Raw genomic sequence first — 20,950 nt, forward strand, 5'->3', positions numbered from 1 at the left:
TATTATTATTATTATTATTATTATTATTATTATTATTATTATTATTAGGTTATTTTACACTGAGTTACAAGTTACACTGAGTTTTAAAAATGTTTTTATTTAATTAATTATTAATTTATTTAGCTGGATAGGATAGGATATGAATAGGGTAAGTGGTACAAATGTCTGTAACTGTGACTGCTATTGTGATAACTCATTTTTTTCATCTGTTAATAGTACGCCTACAGATTCTCTTTCTCGGGCACAACAGCAATTTCATTTGTATTAAAAAGTCAGTAAGATTCAAGCTGACAAGCAGACTGTCTCACTTTAGAACCAGTGTTTAGTAGAGGAACGACTGTCTAAAGCTCATCAATCAGGCCAACGCCCTGGAAATAGATTATCTGAGAGCTTAATTAATGTGTGAGAATGTGGGTAAAACAGATGTTCTCATACAAGGGGCAGATTTCACTGACAAGACAACAGCAATGCAAGAATGCTGTACATCTCCAATAAGTGAGCTGTGTGAGGTACAAGATGATCCCTTAGAGACAGGAGAAAGTAAGGAGCAGAGAGTGCGAGGTGATGGTAGGAATCAAATATAGAGAGAACTGAGGAAAATCTAGCTTTAGTCAGCCAGCTTCTGTCACATATATGTCAGCTGCAGGAGGAGAACATGTGTCTTCAAAATCAGAAAGAGGAAAACACAAGTCTGCTGTGAACATTGAAGTGTGAATGCACAGAACTGGTAGAAAATGGCGAAATTGAGAAGAGGAACATGACAGAGCTGGAGGTTAGTAACAACTCTTTGGTCACACTCCATGAGAGTCTGATCCAGAAAGTGGCACAGCTGGAAAAGACCATAGAAGAAAACCAGACTGAGGTTACACAAATGAGAGAAGTGGCCTGTGATCCAAAAGTGTCTTCAGAGGAAAGTAGAGCTCCGTTGTCTGCAGTTAAAGAGGCTGTAAATTCAATTCAATTTGAGCGTAGTGAGACAGAGGACAACGACAGCTCATTTGGCAAACTCCAGGAGCTGACAATGATTAATAATACCTTTTCTGATGATATCTGGCATCCCAGCTCTGGTTGAACGCCAGAAGACCGTTGAGGAGCTGCAAGAACAATTGCGAAAGTTAAATCCAGATAGCCAGATAGCAGATTGCACATTTTTTCTGCAAATGTTGATGAGAATCAGACCGTAATTGTTGATCTTTACGAGGTTGTAAAGAAGACAGAGCATGAGAGAAACAGCCTGCATTGGGGAAAAACAGGAACTCAAGAAATATGTTAAAGATTTACAAGACAAGATTGAAAGTCCTTCTGCCAAAGTTGATAAAATTCAAATTGTAAATACTGAGCTGAAGTCAAAAGTGACACAGTTAGAGGAGGAAATCACTGTGAATACACTAATGCTCCACACTAAAGACCAGATCATCCACAAAGAAAATGGTGAAGTACTCAATTCTACAAAGTTAGTTGAGGAGTTGTATGGTCATGTAGAATGTTGTAATGAGAAAATCCAACAACTTGAAGAACGACTGGAGCAGAGCATTGAGGAGCAATATTTTCAGAACTTAAACGAAGAGCTTCTGCCTGCTTGAACGCAGAAGGAGAAAGATGAACATTTTTTAGATGTTGTGCCACAAGACAGTCCCTCAGATGAGACAGAACAGACCTCTGGCAACTAATATATTTCCAATGAGCTAGTTATGATGTGACATGTACATCTGAAACCTGAACACCACTTGTTGATGTTGGTGAGACTTCTGTTCAAATTACAAGCAGCAATGAATGGAACAATGACAGTGATGATCCAGAAGATACAGATAATATAGATGAACTACAGTCAGATGGGGTGATGTCTGTACAAAGTCTTTGAAATTAGAGCTCACTGTTAAAAGTGTAGCTAGGACAGCAGTACTGTATACCTTGGGCCTATGGTTCTACATTTCTTAGCAGTAAGTTATGGAGTTTGGACTCAAACCAGCACAGAGAGGAGAAAACCTACAAAGAAACACCTAAACACCTAACCCAACTTAATTCAACTTACATTTCAGGTTTGTCTTAGGTAGTTGAATAACAAAGGCCGAGACCAGAGCCACTGGCAGCTGAGTGTTTTTTTCTTTCAGTCATTTTGTCCATGTCCCTGGATTAGGAAGCAATCCACCAGCTGGTGCTGCAGGTTCACATGTGCAATTTCTCTGAATGTCACAGGTGGGCCCCTATTAGTCCTTTCTTTAGATTCAATCATCACACAAGACTGACAGGGAGAAAATCAGATGCCTTGCCAATCCCACCTTTACCAAAAAATACCCAAAACAAACAATAAATAAATAAATAGAAAAATAAAAACAACTTTTATTAAACAGTTTATTTCACCAAATGCATTTTTGATTATCCTTAGGACATGACACATTCTGTTAACCCTCAATCTTCATATTGCACTACAGTTGTTCAAATTGTTATCACTCTGAATAAAGAGGAAGTTTTGGTACAAACAACTCCCATCTCTTCATAAACAAGCCTGTGTAGGTGTTTCCAGACAGCAGCTGAACAGTTAAACTAATAAGTCCTTATCCTCTGGGAGTGGCTGTGTATCAGAGACAGACTCCATCTTCAGTACTTCACACTTTTTCCAGACCTCACCATATATTATTTTGTTATGGAACAAAAAAACATCTAATGGAAGACTCAACATATTCAGGTATCTGAGCTTATCAGGAGAAGGCTCACTGTTAAAGCCCATAGGTCTATCAAAATATCAAGCCCCATACTCAAAATTAGGTTAACAATAGGTTAAAAACAAAAACACCATTGTCTTATCTAAAATGCCTGTTGTAATGACAGTTTAGACCGACCTATGAGAGCACGTGCACAGGCCAATGCGAAAAAATGTAACTAAAGGCTGTGAAGGCTGCTGATGAAGTTGATTCACTTTCATAGTAGTGCTGCATTGACCACAAGGGTTAACAGGGAGTACGTGAAGGCGTCACGATGCTGCGCGCGTAATGGATTTCCCCATCAGCGCTGCTTCTCGGGGAGCTGCGGCCATCCAGCTCGAGCCTCACTCAATTAGCTCCAGTATTTTTTTAATTATTATTTTTTAAGCTCCAGTGTGACCTTGGTTTCCATCCCTGTCGCATCTTTGTTCCACCATGGCCTCTTCGGACGGGCTGGGGGAGGACTGTGTGTTGCAGAGGGGACGGTCTCAGAGTGACCCGAGCAGCATCCCCGAGCTCCGCTTGGCTGAGGCGCACGGAGAAGGTGAGAGAAAAAACGCTCCGAGTGACACCTGTCATGTGCGCACGCTTATGCTTACGCGCGTACACAGGGCCACACATGGTGATGATGGAGGATATATGAGGGACACAGCTGCTGCCTATTTAACGAGGATTTTTTGTCTTCATACAGGTTCATTTATATGCGCAAAACGTAGGCGCTGTTGTAAACGTGCGTCATTAAGCCCAGGCTACTTTCCTTACAAGGACCTACTGGTTTCGTAGGAGATAATCGACACATTAAGCATAAGGACGACATGGGAGGCGTAATGTGCCGTTTCAGTTGGTTTTATTATTATGATGTTTGACAGATTAGTCAATTAATTCAAGTTTCTGTGTAATGACCCGTCAAATCCTCAACCTTCAATGTCAAACTGATTTCTAGCATCTTTTCCACAAACAGTGCCTCATTTATTGTCCGTAGACTGTTTTCTCTTGAACATGGACCACAGGGTATGTGCAGGATGTAAGGGGAGGCTGTGTGTTATAGGCTATAGATTGTTGCCATGGTGATTCCACAGGAGAAGGCAACACATCTTTCCAGCTGTGTGGGGGCACGACGCAGCTGGTTAGAGAGATTTGTCAGCAGGATGGACTCACCATAAGTGCCTCTGCAGCCACTGGAGAGTCTCCATGTTCTTTGTCAACATGTGAGCCGTTCACTGTGGATTCAAGAAAGAGACTGATCTATAAATGACAGGTGAGATTAGAAAAGGAGAGTGCAGACTCACAAAGTAAAGTTACAGGAAGCTGATTGGCCTAAAGGAATTATTTGTTGGTATCACCTCTAATTTAAGAAGTGAGAAGACATATGTGGCTGTAACAAGCTGCTCTGTCCAGTAGACTGTGTTTTGTAAGTGACCACTGCAGAGTCCGTTTGCAGCAGGAGCTCCCTGTTCTCAGCCTTTTGAGAGTTGTTTTCTTGTAATGTCACAACATTCATGCCATTCAAGAGATATTAGCATAAACTGACATGGTCAGCACAAAATAACAAACAAAATCAACAGTTTTTTTAATACTAAAGCCTTGCAAATTTACAGTAGCAATTATTCAATCCAACAAATCTTCAAATCTTCAAATGTGACTTCAATTTGTGGCATATGTTTTACAAATTTAGATATGTAGTCTGCACCACACTCTTCCCTGAATCCTGCCAACTAGAGATATTTGCTTTCTTGTCACGTTGTTGTGGTTGTTATGGTTACGTAACAGTGAAACTCATGAGGCATCACATAGAGGATTGCCTTGTTTGCTCTCTTTTTAATGCTATTTGTAGGTATTTGTCACACAGATACACGTGAAAATGTGCTTTCCCTCAGCTTGGTGATAGCCTATAACATGTCGAGCTTTTCTAACTGTCCTGGGAATATTTACAATTAAAATGTATTACTGATTAAAATCACATTTTAATTCTTTATATGAGATTTCAATATAATAATGCTGCTGTACTATATTTGTTATAAAATTAGTGGTTTCGTCTCACAGTAGAAAGGGTCTGGGGTCCACTTCTCTGGCTGCCCGGGCCTTTCACTGTGGAGTTTGTATGTTTCTGCACATGTCTGTGTGGGTTTCCTCTTGACGCTGTGGTTTCTCCCATCAACCCAAAACTTGCACAATAGGTAAAATCATCCAGCTATGGTAGTGCTGACAAAATAGCTCAAGATCTAGCAATAGGTCCCCGAGCGCAGTACTGGCGTGTCCACTGCTCCTGACAGGTTGCTGTATTGAACGGTCAAATGCAGAGGACAAATACCTTTAAACTTCAACTTGAATACACATTTTACATGATAGTGTCGGCTTTTTTAATTGCTTTGAGCCTACGATTTAATGCTAATGTTTGTCTGTCTCCTCCATCAGCAGCTGTCCACCTATTTGGGAGTGATCAATATGTTTTTGTAAGTTTTAGATGCTACATGAACAGTGATGGGAAGAATACTTTGAAAATGTGTTTAGTTACAGAATATTAAACACTGAATACCCAAATTAAAATGTATTTTGTAACCTATCCCGTTACATGCTTCAGTCAGAGTACTATATTCTGAAAACTTGCAATACTTTTACACAGAGTTCCCTATTATAGTGTAAAAAACAAACCATGTAATTACAAACAGCTTGATTTTTGTTGTTATGTATTTATTTATGTCCAATTAGAGCCAAAAATCACTCACACAATCCCAGCTGTGTTTTCTTTATTCTCACTAATACCATGCAGCTCAAAGCTAAAATTGCTTCATCAAATACCGCCATGTATTCCTTTGATTTTAGGAAAGTAACTGTATTCTGAATAATAATACGCGTAAATACAATAATAATACAAAGTAATCGGTACATGTATTCAGTGTATATGACCCTTCTCTGGCTCTGCTCGATTCAGTCTGAGCCTTTGGTCTCATCACTTGTTTGTGGAAAAGCTAAGTTGAAAATGTTTGTCAAGTCTAATTTTTGTTTCATGTTTCTTGTATTATAAAGCTAGTATATGTTTAACCTCACCCAAATCCATGCTACTGTTTTACACATGGCACAGTGTAAAATAAAGGTGTAGGCCAATCAACACTACAACCTATTTTTACCCAAATATCAGTTTAAAATTAGACCACTTAATATTATAAGGCAGTCCGGTGAAAACAACCCATAGCATTTGATACTGTTCCATTTTACATTTGTAAAGTTGTGCACCTGTGAGCTGTAGATAAAGGCTTCAGCTTGGGCCGTGCAGCAGTGGGGTGATTAATGTGGAGCACTGCTGTAACTTTGTGACTCTAATGTGGCAGTAGAAATGAAAGTGTGACTTTGCTGAGGCAGTAATAGTTTGCTCAGTTAGTTTCTCATACATATATTGATTTTTGAGGATGCAGTCACTAATTCAAATGCACCATTGCTATTTTATGCCAACTCATCTCCCGTGCCACTGTGAGCGAAGCAGAGACGTCCCTGGGTCACACTGACTGCATTCCACATGATGTCAGCCTTCACCATGTGCTAAAGGACGACAGCAAATACAAAACACTTTACTGTTCCTCGTTAGTGACCTAGAATGTGCTGTATGTAGTAAATCACTTTGTTTTGCTATGTAACAACTTAAAAAATATATACATAATTAGTTGTACATGAGTACAGTTTAAGTGAAACTAGTCAGTCAGTCAGTCACATTCACTCATTATTGTAAACTAGAAAACTTGGCAGAGCCAATCTGATAAATTGTCTGTATCAGCTATACACCAGCTATACCTATTGTCATAGTTACCAAAAAATAAATACATTAAAAAAAAATCCATCCAGGCAGAATTTGAAACCTGTTTATCTCTGTGAATAACCTGTTCCCACTGCAGAGCCTCAGTTTCACAGCCCAGACATTTGTCTGCACGCCAAAGGGTTCAGAAACAGATTCCATTTTAGTTAGTTCATTTTTTAGGCATTTTAGGGGACAGGGCTGGATTTCTAAGGAGCTAAGAGTCTCTTTGCATGTGTTATTTTTATGGGTCACTTGACAATTTTGTGGCCTACCTCTCAGGATGAGTTAAAGCGCATATGGCAGCGCATATGGGTTTCATGTTATTCTTATTTCTTGGTTTGATAGTAACTGTGGTAAATATTTATCATAGTTTTGTTTACATCAGTTAAACCTAGCAGTTGTGGAAAAAAAGTTTTGAAGAACAACACAAAAATAGGTACAATGTACAAACGATCAAGACTGTGTACCTATTGGCAGATTTAACATTGCTTTAACAATAAAATAAAGGTGTTGTCATCTATTTTTATTTGTCCAATCATAACTACAGTACAGACACGTTAATGTCCTTGTTAACATTATGGTTGCTAGGTAACAGTTACTGAGTCATATCTGCTGCCTGGTACCTGTGCCCAACAGGGAGTAAAATAAAGAAACACTGAGCATTTTTAAAGTAAAATCTGAAACATAATGATGCTTGCTATATTTATGTGAAAAAATATTCTACACTTTAAAGGCCATATATACACAAAATTGATTCTGAAGCTTTCAGCCATGTTTTAATGCCGTTACCTCCTCTAAAACATGCCTGGAGTTGTGTTTTGTTTCATTCATATGTTTGAGTGAACCCTGGTTTATTCAGTCAGTCCACCTTGTGATGTCATATAGTGGTAGTTTTCATGTTAACACCTTCACCTTTATTTAAATAGAGATTCTGTAGCCATTCCAAGACTGAAATTATCTAATTGATTCTAATGAAGGTAAATGGAGTTTAAAAACACAGGAGCGCTTCTTATTTTATCACATGACAGATGGAACAGAGCTCTGTCTGAGAGAAGAACTAAATATACAGGGTTTGTGTGTTGAACATGTGTGAATGAAACAAAACTCCAGGTATGTTTTTGATGAGGAAACAACATTATAACATAGATCAGAAAATAGCGTAATATAGTCCCTTTTAGAAATTGTCTTAGGGCACCCAACCTAAGCAGCAATGTTTCACTGGGTGAGAATACGCTTGTGGAGCTCAACAATTCGGCAGTGGTCAAATATTCAGATGTTTGGACAATTGGCATCAGAAGCTATTTTGACCATAAAAGACACATGCTAGAACAATTTCAATACAAATTATTTGGCTGCTTCTAATTGCTGTTCTCTTGCATGTTTCCGTTTCTTCTGTTTGGGTTCATAAGCTGTAGCTTTAATTCTTCTGATGAAAATCGAAACATTTCATATTTAAAAAAAAAATTGGTATTAAGATTTACATTGAAACTGGATTAATAATAACAAATATAAGGAGGAAAGGCAAAGCTCTCTGCTGCTGAGTGAACAGTAGTATTAACTGAACTGGTAAAAGTGTGCATCTCCCTTCTCCTGTAAACAACTCTCCCCTCCCCCATCAACCAAACAATCTGTCCTCTCTGAACATGTCACTACTTCACCCGCTGCTCTTACTGCCATATTCATCATTTATAATCAGACAATGAATAAACAGCCCCAAATCTGTCTATCTACACACCATTTCCACTTGTGCCCACAATTGAAGCTAATGAATTCATTATGTTGTCAACATGTCATGTTGTTGCATGACTATAGCCTATGCTATATGACATTATAGTAGTAGGATGCACAGTTCATACCAGGTTTAAAATATATATTTTTAAATCAATCTGCTGAGAGGAATCTACTGAAATCTACTCCGCAACAAACATGGAGTTAAAGCCCCTTGACTTAAGACATTTACACATAATGTATCTTGCATGAACGTGGTGTGTGCTGACCTAATTCTTTTCAGTGCACAGTAAAAGCAGTATGTTGCACTTGTGAACACGACAGGCCATCCTGCAGCTGATCCCTCTGCCTGTGAATTGTTAAGAGCTGAAGCTGTCAAACTGATCGGCAATATGATAACTTATATACCCTGAAAAGGTCCAAAGTAGACTGCCCCAATACAACATTTTATATTTTTGATGCTCATGGATTTCTTCACCATCCGCCACGCAATACTAGTCGCATAAGTCATTTTTATAAAACCTGTCAGATATATGTAATTTAAATTACAATGCAAAGATTTATAATTGTTATTTAGTGGAATCCACAAGGCGTCTTTACAGCTCAGATACACACAGTTCTCCTTTGTGCTCCTCTATGGTATGACACTGTCATTGACTCCTAATGCTTAAACTGACATAGCTAAAGAAGGAAACAGAACAGCGCCATCATGTTGTATCTTGTGAAGTTTATCAAATAACAAAAACAACACACAGTGCAACCTGTTGTTGTATCCTTGGGCAAGATGCTTCACCCACCTTGCCTTCAGTGTTGAAGTAGACGGGTGTGTGAATGTGTTAGTGACAGCGAATGCAGGACAGTGGATAAAAATGAGCAGACTGCAACAATCCTGTGTGTTTAGAGCATGTTCAACATGCATTATCCCTACTAAATACACAAGTAATAATAATAGTAATAATACTAGTTTTGTGTGTATCACGGTGTACTGTGAGGGTCAGGTAATGCTGAATGTGATGTTGTCTGAGTAGCCTATGTCCCTGTGGACACATTCAGACATTGATGAAGTCTGCTCTTCTACAGTTTAAGTACCAGTTTTTTCATAGATTTATCTCAACCACAAATGCTTTGTTTACACATAAGCTCATGTCGTCTGAATTATTAATACTGCATATATTGATGGACTGTATTGGGCAAAGTCACTCAAGGAACATTAGTTCAAGCACTTTTATTTTGTGTTGAAAATCACATTACACAATGGACGTGTGAATTATTAATAATTGTTAAATGGGAACAGATTCACTTGTTGATGCTTTCATGTTTATGCCACATTCTTTTTCATGTTGTTTTTCATGTTTGCAGTGTTGCATCATGGGCCCTATTCAGTTACTGAATGTCCTACAGCACAGAAAAAACAAGTTTTATACTAGGCCTCTATTTATCATTTTTATTTAAGTTAATTTAAAGAATACCCACGACTATTTTCTGTATTTCTACAATACTTATAAAACTTAAATTTTCATATTTGAATGGCCTCTACTCAGTAGTTTGATATTAGGCTATGAAACATGTTGAGGGTTAGTGTTGATCCATCCACCCACTGTACTGTTACAGTAGAGTGTGTCTCTTGGTTTATATCTGCTCCTCCTGCGCGGAGCACACGGGGCGGGGTCCACATGGCACAGAGCATGAGCAGTGGGCAGCAGATGCAGTCGCTCTGCTCTCGCTTTACATCTGTCCCGTCCCAGTTTCCAATCTCCACTGGAGCAGAGACAGCAACACTATGAAAGCTGCATGAACAGAGTAGTTCAGTGTGGCTAGGCTGAGCAGCACAGGTTGTTTGTGTATTTTGTTTGTGAAGGTAGCGTATTTGTGGATAGCTTTGTGCAGAGCTGGGATTTGTGCCGTCACTCCACGAGTAGGTAAGTGCAGCCACTAACTGATGTTTGCTACTCCATCCTCTGTTACACGTTGTTCAGCCTTTCTTAGTTTGTGCTTTTCTTAAATTGTGCCCTAATAGTCACAGATATCAAGGGCAAGTGTGTGTTTTGTTTCAGTTTGTTTAATTTTTCAATTTCAGTTAATTCAAACTTCTGACTGTACAAAATATATACAATTAAATATAAAGTAAATTTGTACTAACAACAAAAGAGCATGCCATTTGTTCTCATATGCCAAGCAGAACTTTGAACTTAATAGTAATTATACTGTCAGTCTTTACAATAGCAATAACCGATGACACTTGTAATTATGTTGGAAATACGAGTGGCATAAGCTTTCTTCACACTATTTGTTATAGTTTAACTTTTATAACGCCTACATATTCTCTTATAAGTATTGTAAGAGAATGTATAAATCCCAGCTTGAAAAATATTTGAACACAAGTTGCTGATGAAAAATACAGCAGCTGATAGACTTGCATTATGCATCGTTACATGGGCGTTTGTAATTGGCTACAGCTCTCCATCTTTCTGTGTGGCAACAGCCTTCCCTTCCACCCAGCAACTCCCCATTCCTTTTGCTGTGGTGATTTTCTGCCTCCAAGGGCCTTTTCTGCAGCATCCACTGCTGTAACCATGGCAACAGCAGCCTGACCCTGGGCATGCTGCTACACTCGCTGCACGCTTGACCTGAATTCCTCGTATGCACATCAAAGCCACGCAGACACGATTCAGACAAATGGCCTGCCTCCCATTGTGGGCAGTTGTTACAGAGCCCCTGGGTGACTTATCGAAACAAAAGTCTTTTCTGTTTGGATACTGTAGCAGCATGTTGTTCGGGGTTGTTAATATGAGTTGGTTGCCTTGCAAGTTTAAGTTTAATTTTACAATCTCGGCAGCCCTGTCATCTCCATCAGAGTGTAAACAGTGGAGTAGCTGACATTATGCACATGTTTACAGTTATACAGATTGTATATTTAGACACCATATAAAATGCAGTATCCACTGAAGCAATGATTTTGTTTTATTTTATTTTTTCACCTTGTTTGATTTGAAGATGTTGTAGAGCTCCTTACAATCTGCCTGTGAAATGTGTGCCAGATGTTAGGTTGTAGGTATTGTTATGGAGTTAAATGTGTTTAGCAGATTGTGAGGGTTGCATGCACAGTTCTGCTCTACTGAAGCTCCCTGTGGTGTCAGCTTGTTGTTGGGTTGGAGTCAGACCATGTAGGAGGGCCTATTTATGTATCTTCTCCAAGGAGTTTTTTTTCTCTCTGCCTATGCTGTGCTTTCCCATCTCTGTGATGCTTCTGCACAGCTAAGCTAGTTGAACATGCTAAAGCCAATGGCCATTGATTATCAGTTGATCAGATAACAGTTATGACAGTTGCACACAGTGGTACAAACACATGTAGTGACCGCATTCCCTTTCAAATATAAAATATTGTTGTAGTTAGTTTGCTGTGGAATGATCACATTGTTTATTTTATTCAGTACAGAGTCAAAGTTTATGTCTTTTTCAAATTTGTGTCTGAAATAGTGCAGGACATTACTGCATATCATACAGAAGAACGTTACACAGTGTTTCTGTGAAGGGGAAAACCGAAGGCACAATTGGCAACTTAGCTAGTATCACCTGAATGCTTTAAAAAGAAAAACAACAATCATTTTGAGCATGATCAAAAGACTCAGCTAATGCTCTAATTAGCAAGAAGTCCTACTGTTGAGATAATGACACGTGCTGAACATGTGACAAACATTCTTAGAAAATTTAAAGCAATTTTATCTTTTTGGGTCTACGGGGTCTGTATTTGTTATCACTTTGAGGGGAATGATCTCATACAGTGCCTACTATGGCCAGGGACACAAGGATAGTGAGAGATTGCTGCAAATCCACTGTTAGTGTCAAACAACAGTGGATTCATGGGTACTTCAACTAGACAAGCTGCTGCTTAAAATAGTGTTAGATCAATGAAAGTGAACACATGTGCAGTAAGCAGTGCTCAATGCCTTTAGAAATGGGATTTACTGTAGAGCTGATTTGACCAGCTTTAGAGCTCTTTAAAGATAGTCATTGTCTACATTTTTGTAGTCACTCTGTTTCCCCTCAAACCCTGTGAGTCACATACAATATTTTCCTCAGCACTCACCTCTTTTCTGAATTAGGCTAATGTCAATAAGGTATTAACAGCTTGGGCATATTTACTGTCAGTCACCTCTAAAGCTACCAGCTGTATACATTTAACACCATGCATAGAGGGATTCTGGGGGGCCAACCTACACAAATAAGTGCTATTTTTCTACATATGTAAGCTACTGCGCTACTACCAAATGTGTTTTTGTTGTAGATGTGATGGACCAGCAGAGGTCACTGCACTCAGGTTGCCTTGTCTCAGGGGTTCGTACACCTCCAGTCCGACGCAATAGTAAACTGGCCAGCCTCGGACGCATCTTCAAACCTTGGAAATGGAGGAAAAAGAAGAACGAGAAGCTGAAGCCGGCTGCAGGTGAGTGTGATAGCTCTTTGGTCTAATGGTAATTTCGGGTTCAACAAAATATAACATGTTACAATAGACAGCAATCCATAGATGAGGTCCTTAAGTAACTGTTTGTTGATTTAGCTATGGATAAGAAGACTGCTCTGCGACAGCAAAGAGATGATTTTTTGAAGCAAAGTCCTGGGGAAGCGGAGACAGGTTCAGCATGACTCACATATGAACTACTTCAAACCTCTTCCTCTAATGATGGACTGACCACTCTCTGTATTACATGTAGAGTCAGATCTTCAGTGTGGGGCCAATGGTGAGGAGGATGTAGACACACCTACACATTCGGATGGAGAGGACCGGGACGAGGTGCCTGTAGCTCCTCTGGCCTGTACCAACGATGAGCTGAGCAGTGATCTGGAGGGCTCCACAGGTACACGACTGATTAGACTGGCTCCTGCTTTACAAGACATACAACTACTCACTTCAACTACTACATTTCTCCATGTATTAATATTGTACTGGTTTATTATTATACATTATAAAACTATGGCTATGTCTGCACGCACACAAATCAATAATCTGACAATCATCTTAGTTCTGGAGTTATCAGATTATTGAAATGTAAACCGTTTCATCTGATGTGGTCTGATTTTTCCTGATTGTTTAGTTTATTTAGTTTAGTTTATTGGTTTATTTAACAGGGACCATGTCTGAACACATTCATCCCATTAAAGGAGAGATGCTTTACACCACATTTAGCTAAAGTTAGTTTCCCTCTGCAGTCTCTGGGCAAAGACAAACAATTTAAATACATCCAAAAATCCACCCATTTGCAAACTGTGCATTCTCTCATTCTTTCATTTTAAAACATCACACTCCACAACTGTGCATGTTTTGACAAGGAAAATAATGCAAACTGAAAATAATGCAAATGAAAGAGATAATATAAAGCACTGAAAGAATTATTTTTGAATTAATTGTACCTTGTCTTCCAAACAGTTATAAACACCGATTAAAATATGTCAGGAGGTGCTTTTGATTATCAGATTTCTCTTGTAAATGTAAAAACACAGTAATAATCAGATGTTATCACTAGGTTATCTAATTATTCTAGTTATCAGGCCATTTAAATGTTCTCAATGTCTGATTTGTTATGAATGTATCAGATTTTTGTTTGGCCACTAGATGGAGCCAGAGACTTCACTCTCTGCTTGTCTCTTTCAACAGTTCAAGACGTGACAGAGGCAGACACAAGGGCCATGGCAGACCCCAGTCCCACTGTAGACGGCGAAGATGACTGCACCATCATAAGCAACTCCAGTGAAGAACTTCTGTTGGGCAAAGTAGAGTCAGCCGAAGTCAAACAAGAAGTAGTAGTGGTACAGCCGCAGAGACGAGCCAGCACCCCACCTCCTCCAACCTTCCCAGTCAAACTGCTTCCCAGACTGGGCAGCCTAGATGGTTAGGCATTAAAACATACTGGTTTGGTGACATAATTATGCAAAGGTCTTACATAACTTACATTTTTCTTTTTTTCTTTTTATCAGCCGCTCCCCCAGTGCCAGTCAAGAAATCTCCAGCCACTTTACCTAGAAACTTCACTTTGCCCAAAGACCCTCACGGTTCATTGTTGAGAGGCCGCATTTCCACACCAACTGGTTCTCCTCACCTGGGGGCGCTGAACCCGCAGCTTCCTCCCAGCTGCATCATAGAAGAGTTGCATCGGGCCCTGGCTACCAAACACAGACAGGACAGGTGCTGCTTTCACACTTCTTCTATCAAGTTGTTTCCCTTATAGTATTTTAAACATCATTCATGCTTGTCGTACGTGTTTATTCTTTGCTTTTTGTATATTTATTTTTTTATTTTAGTTACACATTTTTCTATTTTTAACATTTTCACAGTATAAAAAATGAAATACCTGTTGAGGAGAAGAGAAAAGAAGTGTTTAGGATGACGCGCTATAGGTGAAAAACAGTGTAATTAAAAAAGAAAGAACAATAAACCATGTAACCAGCAATCACATCGGACATTATGTAATAACTGTTAAAAGTCGAGCTGTGGTGTTAATAGCAGTGATTACTGAAAACACGTTGACTCACCTTCTTCTAATAAAGATATCCTATTGTTGGGTCAAAGGATTTCACCACATAAAAAAACATAAAAGCACATACACAGTCACATTCTCTCTTTCTCTTTTATTGAAGCTTTACATTTTCAAAGGTGCACGATGTTACTTTGCTGGTGGAGGGTTTGCCATCTGCTTGTCTGCATGGAGATGTTATTGCTTAGTTGTGAACATTCCACAGTATGGCATCAAACGTATCCATGTCGAGCACAGGAGGCTAAGTTACATGTCAGATCTATGGACAGGCAGAGAGGCAAGCCCACTCACATTAAGAATACAAGAAGTTTTTCGATGCTATTTGACCATCCCAAACTTAATCCTACCTAATCCTAATCTAATTGAAAAAACACAACACAGATACATTCACAGATTCCAGGCAAAGCAATACACCCAAGCAGGTGGCAGACCCTCATCAGAAAAGTTACATAGAGCACCTTCACACACATTTCTTTTGGTTGTACGGTTATTGACAGTGGTGAATATTTCAATTCCTTTCGTTATCTCCTTAGCTTCCAGGCTAAAGAGGTCCGTTCTTCTCCCAAGAGGCGTCTCGAGGGACGACTTTCCCGTACCTCCAGCACTGAGAAGCAGAATAGCAGTGAACAGAAGACAGATAACAAGAAGGAATGTGATGAGAACAAGGAGAACTGGCGGCTGGATGAGTACTTGAGCGATCCGGACAGCTGGAACGACTCTGTGATCTCCGGTAGGTCCATGTGCTGCACAAACCTGACTCTATAATGGTCTGTATGTGGCCTGGTCCTTAAGGCTTTCTGCAGAAAACTTTATTGTTGTTTTTGAAAGTGCATATGACAGGTTAGACTTCTCATTTAAGATCTGACAAGTTTCTAATTTTACTTTCTGGTTGGAAATTGGTAGCGGATACGACAAACGTAGAGAAAATTGCATAGACTTTGGTACCTATAGCATCCATACTGTAAACAAGGACCCAACCTCATCTAATTTACTCAATAGTTATCATTTTGACCTTTAATAAGCATTTGACCTATAATAATATACACCACAGCTACCACCAAACAGAAACCTGTCAGATAAACTTTAAGTAACACTGAATTTATGTACTCTCAGATTGTTTAATAACTAATTTTATAGCAGCTTTTAGTCTTGACAAGTTTTCAGTTCTTATTTTCTTTAGGTTTAGTTAGGCCCTGGTTAAAATATACTTGTCGTGTGTTGTCCTAAACTTTCTACTCCCTAATTTAGACCTGTCTTTGTCCTGTTTTACACTTGGTTAAGTTCTAGTTTAGTCCCTGGTGTGTGGTCCTAATGTTGTGTGTCAGTGCATAAGGAGAGTGCGTAATCTCTGTTGCCATTGGGAGTGCGACAGGAGATTTGCTGTGTCTCAGTGGTGTTCACATCCTATTGGTCTGCATCTGTGCCCTAATTCTGCCTGGCCCTCCATGTAGGTCAGAGGCGGTCAGTGCACACATCTGTCAACCCAGGGGAATACCACCCAGAGTTCGCCACAGATGTTTACGTAGTACGGTTGTTTTGACAAGAAAATGTGCGTCTCAGAGCTTTATCAACAATCAATAAAATAATTTGTTGTAATTTGTTACTACTCAACACACTTCTACAGTTTATACTACCACAATATTCAAGTTTTCAGATTTGTAGTAAAGCAAAATGAACTCTTGCCTTGTCATTTTAACTATTTAAAGCTGAATTATATTGTTTAAAAGTGCAATCAGCATATTCAGAGAAAGCAATGAGACAACTATCCATGCTTTCTGTGAATACCTCATTGCTTTTGCCTGTACTATAACAACGGATGATAGATTCCCTGCCAAATCCTTCAAATCCAGAAGGAATCCTTATGTCTGAAATCCATGAATATGCAACATTTTGAGAACTTTTTACCATTCAAGATATATTTCGTTTTGAATTGTTATGGTAATGGTGATTTTTTTGTATCATTCTGAAGCTCATGGATATCAAATACTGTGTTAAGAGGCTGCTATACTGTACCACCCCTCTCACACACAATTAGAGAGTTTTTGTCATTAAAAACACAAGTGGCGATGTTTCATTGTTGTGAGTAATTGAGGTTAGGGACAAGTGTCTGAGCTGTGTACAGAGGCTGGTACAAAAGTTCTCTGTGTGCTGAAAAACATCAGTTCACTGGGTGTATGCAAAATTATAATTATAATAACTGTCATTTTTGAAGCCGTGTTTTGTTGTTATTCCACCTCAATACAGGAACACTCCCACGCAGAATGAGGAAAGAGCTGCTCGCTGTGAAGCTGAGAAACCGACCTAGCAAACAAGAGCTGGAGGACCGCAACATCTTCCCCGTGCGGAGTGACCAGGAGCGGCAGGAGATCAGGCAGCAGATCGAGATGAAACTGGCCAAGTGAGTGGCTGTGTGTGGACCATCAGCCTCCCCCCTCCACAAGCTGCTCCTGACCCTCCTCTGTCATCCCATGTATGTGTGCTCCATCCCTGCACCAACACCAAAGCTTGAGTCATTTTCATGTCTTCAGTTGTCATACCAAGCACACACTACATTGATTCTGTGGTCAGTTTAATCGGTTGATGGTGTCTTAGTCAGCCAAAACTTGTATTAATTGACTTATATTGTCGTAATGACTGACAGGGGGACCAAAGACACAGGACTCGGGGGAAAGTTTAACAATGTTTATTCACAGTTTTAAAATGTGCAAATGAAGGTAGATAGATCAGGGAGTTGAGAGCGGGGTTGTTTGCCGTGGTACAGGAGTAGAGCGTGAGTAGCGGGGTCAGGGACGAGGTCAGCAGTAACGGCAGAGGTGAGCTGGGTCGGAAGATGTGAAGCTCATACCGGTCGTGGAGAGCTGGTTCGGAGACAGAGGAGCTGAGCGGGTCCAGGGATCTGACGGAGAGCAGAGTTGTACCGCTGTGGATACATGGACAATCTGGCGCAGAGTGTCAGGTCTTGGGTCCTTTTGTCCTCCCCAGGTGTAGCTTGATTACGGATTAGATGCAGGTGTGCACGGGAGGAGCCCAATTCTCCGCCCAGCTCCAGGCTCAGACACAGAAGGGAGGGAGAAAAACAGTACAACAAAAGGCAGGGCAGACAGGGATAATGAGATATATATATATTTTTTGGCATTTATATGTACAAAGGCAGATTAAATTTATAGCGTTCTATCTGTTTTTATATAAATACATTGTTTGATAGTACTTTTTTTGCTGAAATAGTTGTTTTACGCTCCTGTGCACTTGTTTGGGGCAGATAAATGGCCAGATTATACACATGTTTATAGTGTAATAGTAGTTTTGAGAGCTTTTGCCACAGCCCCTTTTTTTAGAAGATTACAAACTACACTGTACCTAAACAAATACTTCAGATTTAACCATCAAGGCAGAGCAGGGTTGAAAGTGAAAGCAAAACTTAATTTAAACATATTTGTATATACCAGGTGCCATAGTTTTCGTAGTGCAATAGTAATATTGGTGACTGTGTGCTTTTATTTCAGTTTTTAAGGTTTGCCACAGGATTTTGTGAAAAGCTGCCGAGGAATGCTAAGTGAGACATAACTGTTTTTATTATGTTATGTAAAAGGCTGTTATTATGGCTTCTTTAATAGGATTATCACTGGAATCAGGTTGTTTTTTTAATGAATAATACAGTGGTATGTTTTTCTCCCGGGCTTACGCAATGACTTCACCCACCACATAAACTGTTTATACATGCTGCCCTCCTAGGAACAAATAAATCATACCTTAATAATACCTGTTGACCTAATCTACTTAGAACATTGAGCCCTGACTGTGGCATGTGTTTTAATTGATCTACGCAGTCGCTTAGTTTGTTGTCACTAATGATGAAAACAAGCCAGATGCAGCTAATGTCCGTGTTTCTTTCAGCGTCAGACCCACAGCAGTGTAAAGAATACTGATCACGTTATAACAATTTCAACTAAACTGATTTTACCGAGTCATAATGTTCAGAGCACAAGATGAGAAACAAGTGAGTTACTTCAGAATATTACTCTAGAAGAAGTAACCAACTACTACAACTACTATTGCTGTTGTTAGCTTGGTGGTAATGAACGATCAGGTTTTTAAGGATGTCAAAAGTATCAAAAATCAGATAACAATCAATAATAAAAAACTAGTATCGAAACTAGATAATCATTAATATCTAGTATCAGTACTAAAAAGGCCACAATAACACAGAATTGAACCTTTCCTTGATAGTTTTCGAATGATCCTGAGCTGTATTAGAACAAGTATAAGTACACAGATATAAGACCACATGGTAATATCAAAAATACTAGTGTTTTTTTTTATTATCATTGTGGCATCAAAATTGGTATTGAGCATTGAATCTGTTCCTTAGTATCGAAATTGAGTTTGAAATTTTAGTATCGTGCCAACACTAGTCACTTCTGCATCTGGTTTTGTCTGAAGAAAGAGGCAAGAACAGTTTTTTCTCACAGTAGCATCTGAATTTAACAGCTTTTAGTTTGCAGTAAGTGGTTCAACACTTGACTACTGACTCTACAACAATTTCAGTACAAATCAGCAGTAAAGTAGTAAAACCCCACGGAGACCTGTTTTTGAAGTCAAACAAGCTCAAATAATGTGGTCCTGGATGTGACATAACACCACAGATGCTTCACTTTTCTGTCACTTTGTTTCAGTTCAGATACATTAAAGAGCCCGTATCATGCTGTTTTCTAATCTATGTTATATTGTTTCCTCATCAAATACATACCTGGAGTGGTGTTTTCTTTAATACACACATTGATTAAGCTAAAGAAAAACACTCTGTTCCACCTTGTGATGTCATGCAGCAATACAGGAAGTGCTCCACTGTGTTTTTAACCTTCATACACTTTCACTAGAATCATTTTGATAATTTCAGCCCTGGAATTGGAATCTCACCGGAACAAAAAGTAAAAGGTAGCTATTAACTTGAAAACTGCCACTTTATGAAATCACAGGGTGGAACGGTGCATTTTGAGTTTTGGACATGTACACAGACTAATACAGGCTAATAAAGGGTTATTCAAACGTATTAATGAAACAAAACATGACTCCAGGTATGTTTTTTAACGAGGTAACAACAGTTTAACACGGCTAAACGCTCATGGGTCAATTTTGCGTAATACACGACCTTTGATAATTCGGCATTATTCAACAACTGACTTTTTCATCTGTCATTCTGCTGATTATGCCATGCACTTCTTGGAGTCATTTCTTAGAAGTTGAAGGCAGGTAAACAGGATTCTGGTGTGAGATTCCTCGGTGTGATAGCTATTGCATAATCGTCCCAACATAAAGGTCACCATTAGATTCAGCGCCTGGGTGCCGGCCGGGTGTGTTTTCATTACATAGTCAGTGCCATAAGAGGTCAGGCAATGCTATTAAACAACCTCTGTATTAGGTCTTTGAAGAGGCTCCGTCTGTAAACAAAATATTGCGCAGTGACTTTCAGGAGGGATGAATAATGCTGTCTGGGCAGGCACCGTACCCTCCGTGTGCCCAGGCATTTGACAGTAGTGTGCTGATGTTTTGGGAAGCTGGCATAATAACCACGCTTCTTACCATGTGAGGTGCTTGCGGATAATTGTGATTCTTCCAAATAGCAGTGTCATGACGTCAAAGTTTTTGTTAAAATAATTTATGAAAATAATCACAATTTTACAGTTTAGTTAAGTTCACGCATCCAGGTGGTCAGAACGCGTTAACATATATGTCAGTCAATTAATTGGTGACTTTAAAATAGTCTCAGTGAGTGGATGATTGTTTGTTCTAATGTCTCAGCCCTATGAAGAAGGACTGGATGTGTTTTGGGATATAACATCACAGTTATCCACAAACCCTAAATGAAAAAAGAGAAATTATGAATGACTTACATTGCAAAAATGTAACAATAATTCAGTTTCATTTATCTGGAGTTAGTCTGAATCAGTTATTTTCGAACTAATAAGTCATTCATCCATATATTTGGCCTTTAGTCAGCAAGATAAACTGTACCTTAGTTGGACACTACACCAGAATCAGAATCAAGATTTTTTTTGCCATTGTCAGTGAACACAACTCACAAACTAGGAACTTACTTCTGTGATAAAGTGCGACATAAAACAATGAATAAAAAAATAAATAAAAATAAAAAATAATAATAATAATAATAATAATAATAATAATATAAAAAGTAGAAATAT

The 20,950-nt window shown here is 39.1% G+C and overlaps 1 protein-coding gene across 2 annotated transcripts in view; it reads left to right on the forward strand.

The window, feature by feature from the left end:
- The first annotated feature begins 2,981 nt into the window (after nucleotides 1-2,981).
- Nucleotides 2,982-20,950, forward strand: part of phactr3b (phosphatase and actin regulator 3b) — a 31,711-nt gene continuing 13,742 nt past the window's right edge. The window contains exons 1-8 of one of the 2 annotated variants that reach the window (XM_033967129.2): nucleotides 2,982-3,246; nucleotides 12,506-12,664; nucleotides 12,779-12,853; nucleotides 12,933-13,076; nucleotides 13,874-14,107; nucleotides 14,194-14,401; nucleotides 15,284-15,480; nucleotides 16,995-17,148. In XM_033967129.2, coding sequence (XP_033823020.1) covers nucleotides 3,138-3,246; nucleotides 12,506-12,664; nucleotides 12,779-12,853; nucleotides 12,933-13,076; nucleotides 13,874-14,107; nucleotides 14,194-14,401; nucleotides 15,284-15,480; nucleotides 16,995-17,148 — 1,280 coding nt within the window. In that variant the 5' untranslated portion in view covers nucleotides 2,982-3,137. The remainder of the gene's footprint in view (nucleotides 3,247-12,505; nucleotides 12,665-12,778; nucleotides 12,854-12,932; nucleotides 13,077-13,873; nucleotides 14,108-14,193; nucleotides 14,402-15,283; nucleotides 15,481-16,994; nucleotides 17,149-20,950) is intronic. The other variant, XM_055221943.1, reaches the window with a different exon arrangement.

Source organism: Periophthalmus magnuspinnatus, chromosome 5, assembly GCF_009829125.3.
Source record: "Periophthalmus magnuspinnatus isolate fPerMag1 chromosome 5, fPerMag1.2.pri, whole genome shotgun sequence".
Classification (NCBI taxonomy): domain Eukaryota; kingdom Metazoa; phylum Chordata; class Actinopteri; order Gobiiformes; family Gobiidae; genus Periophthalmus; species Periophthalmus magnuspinnatus.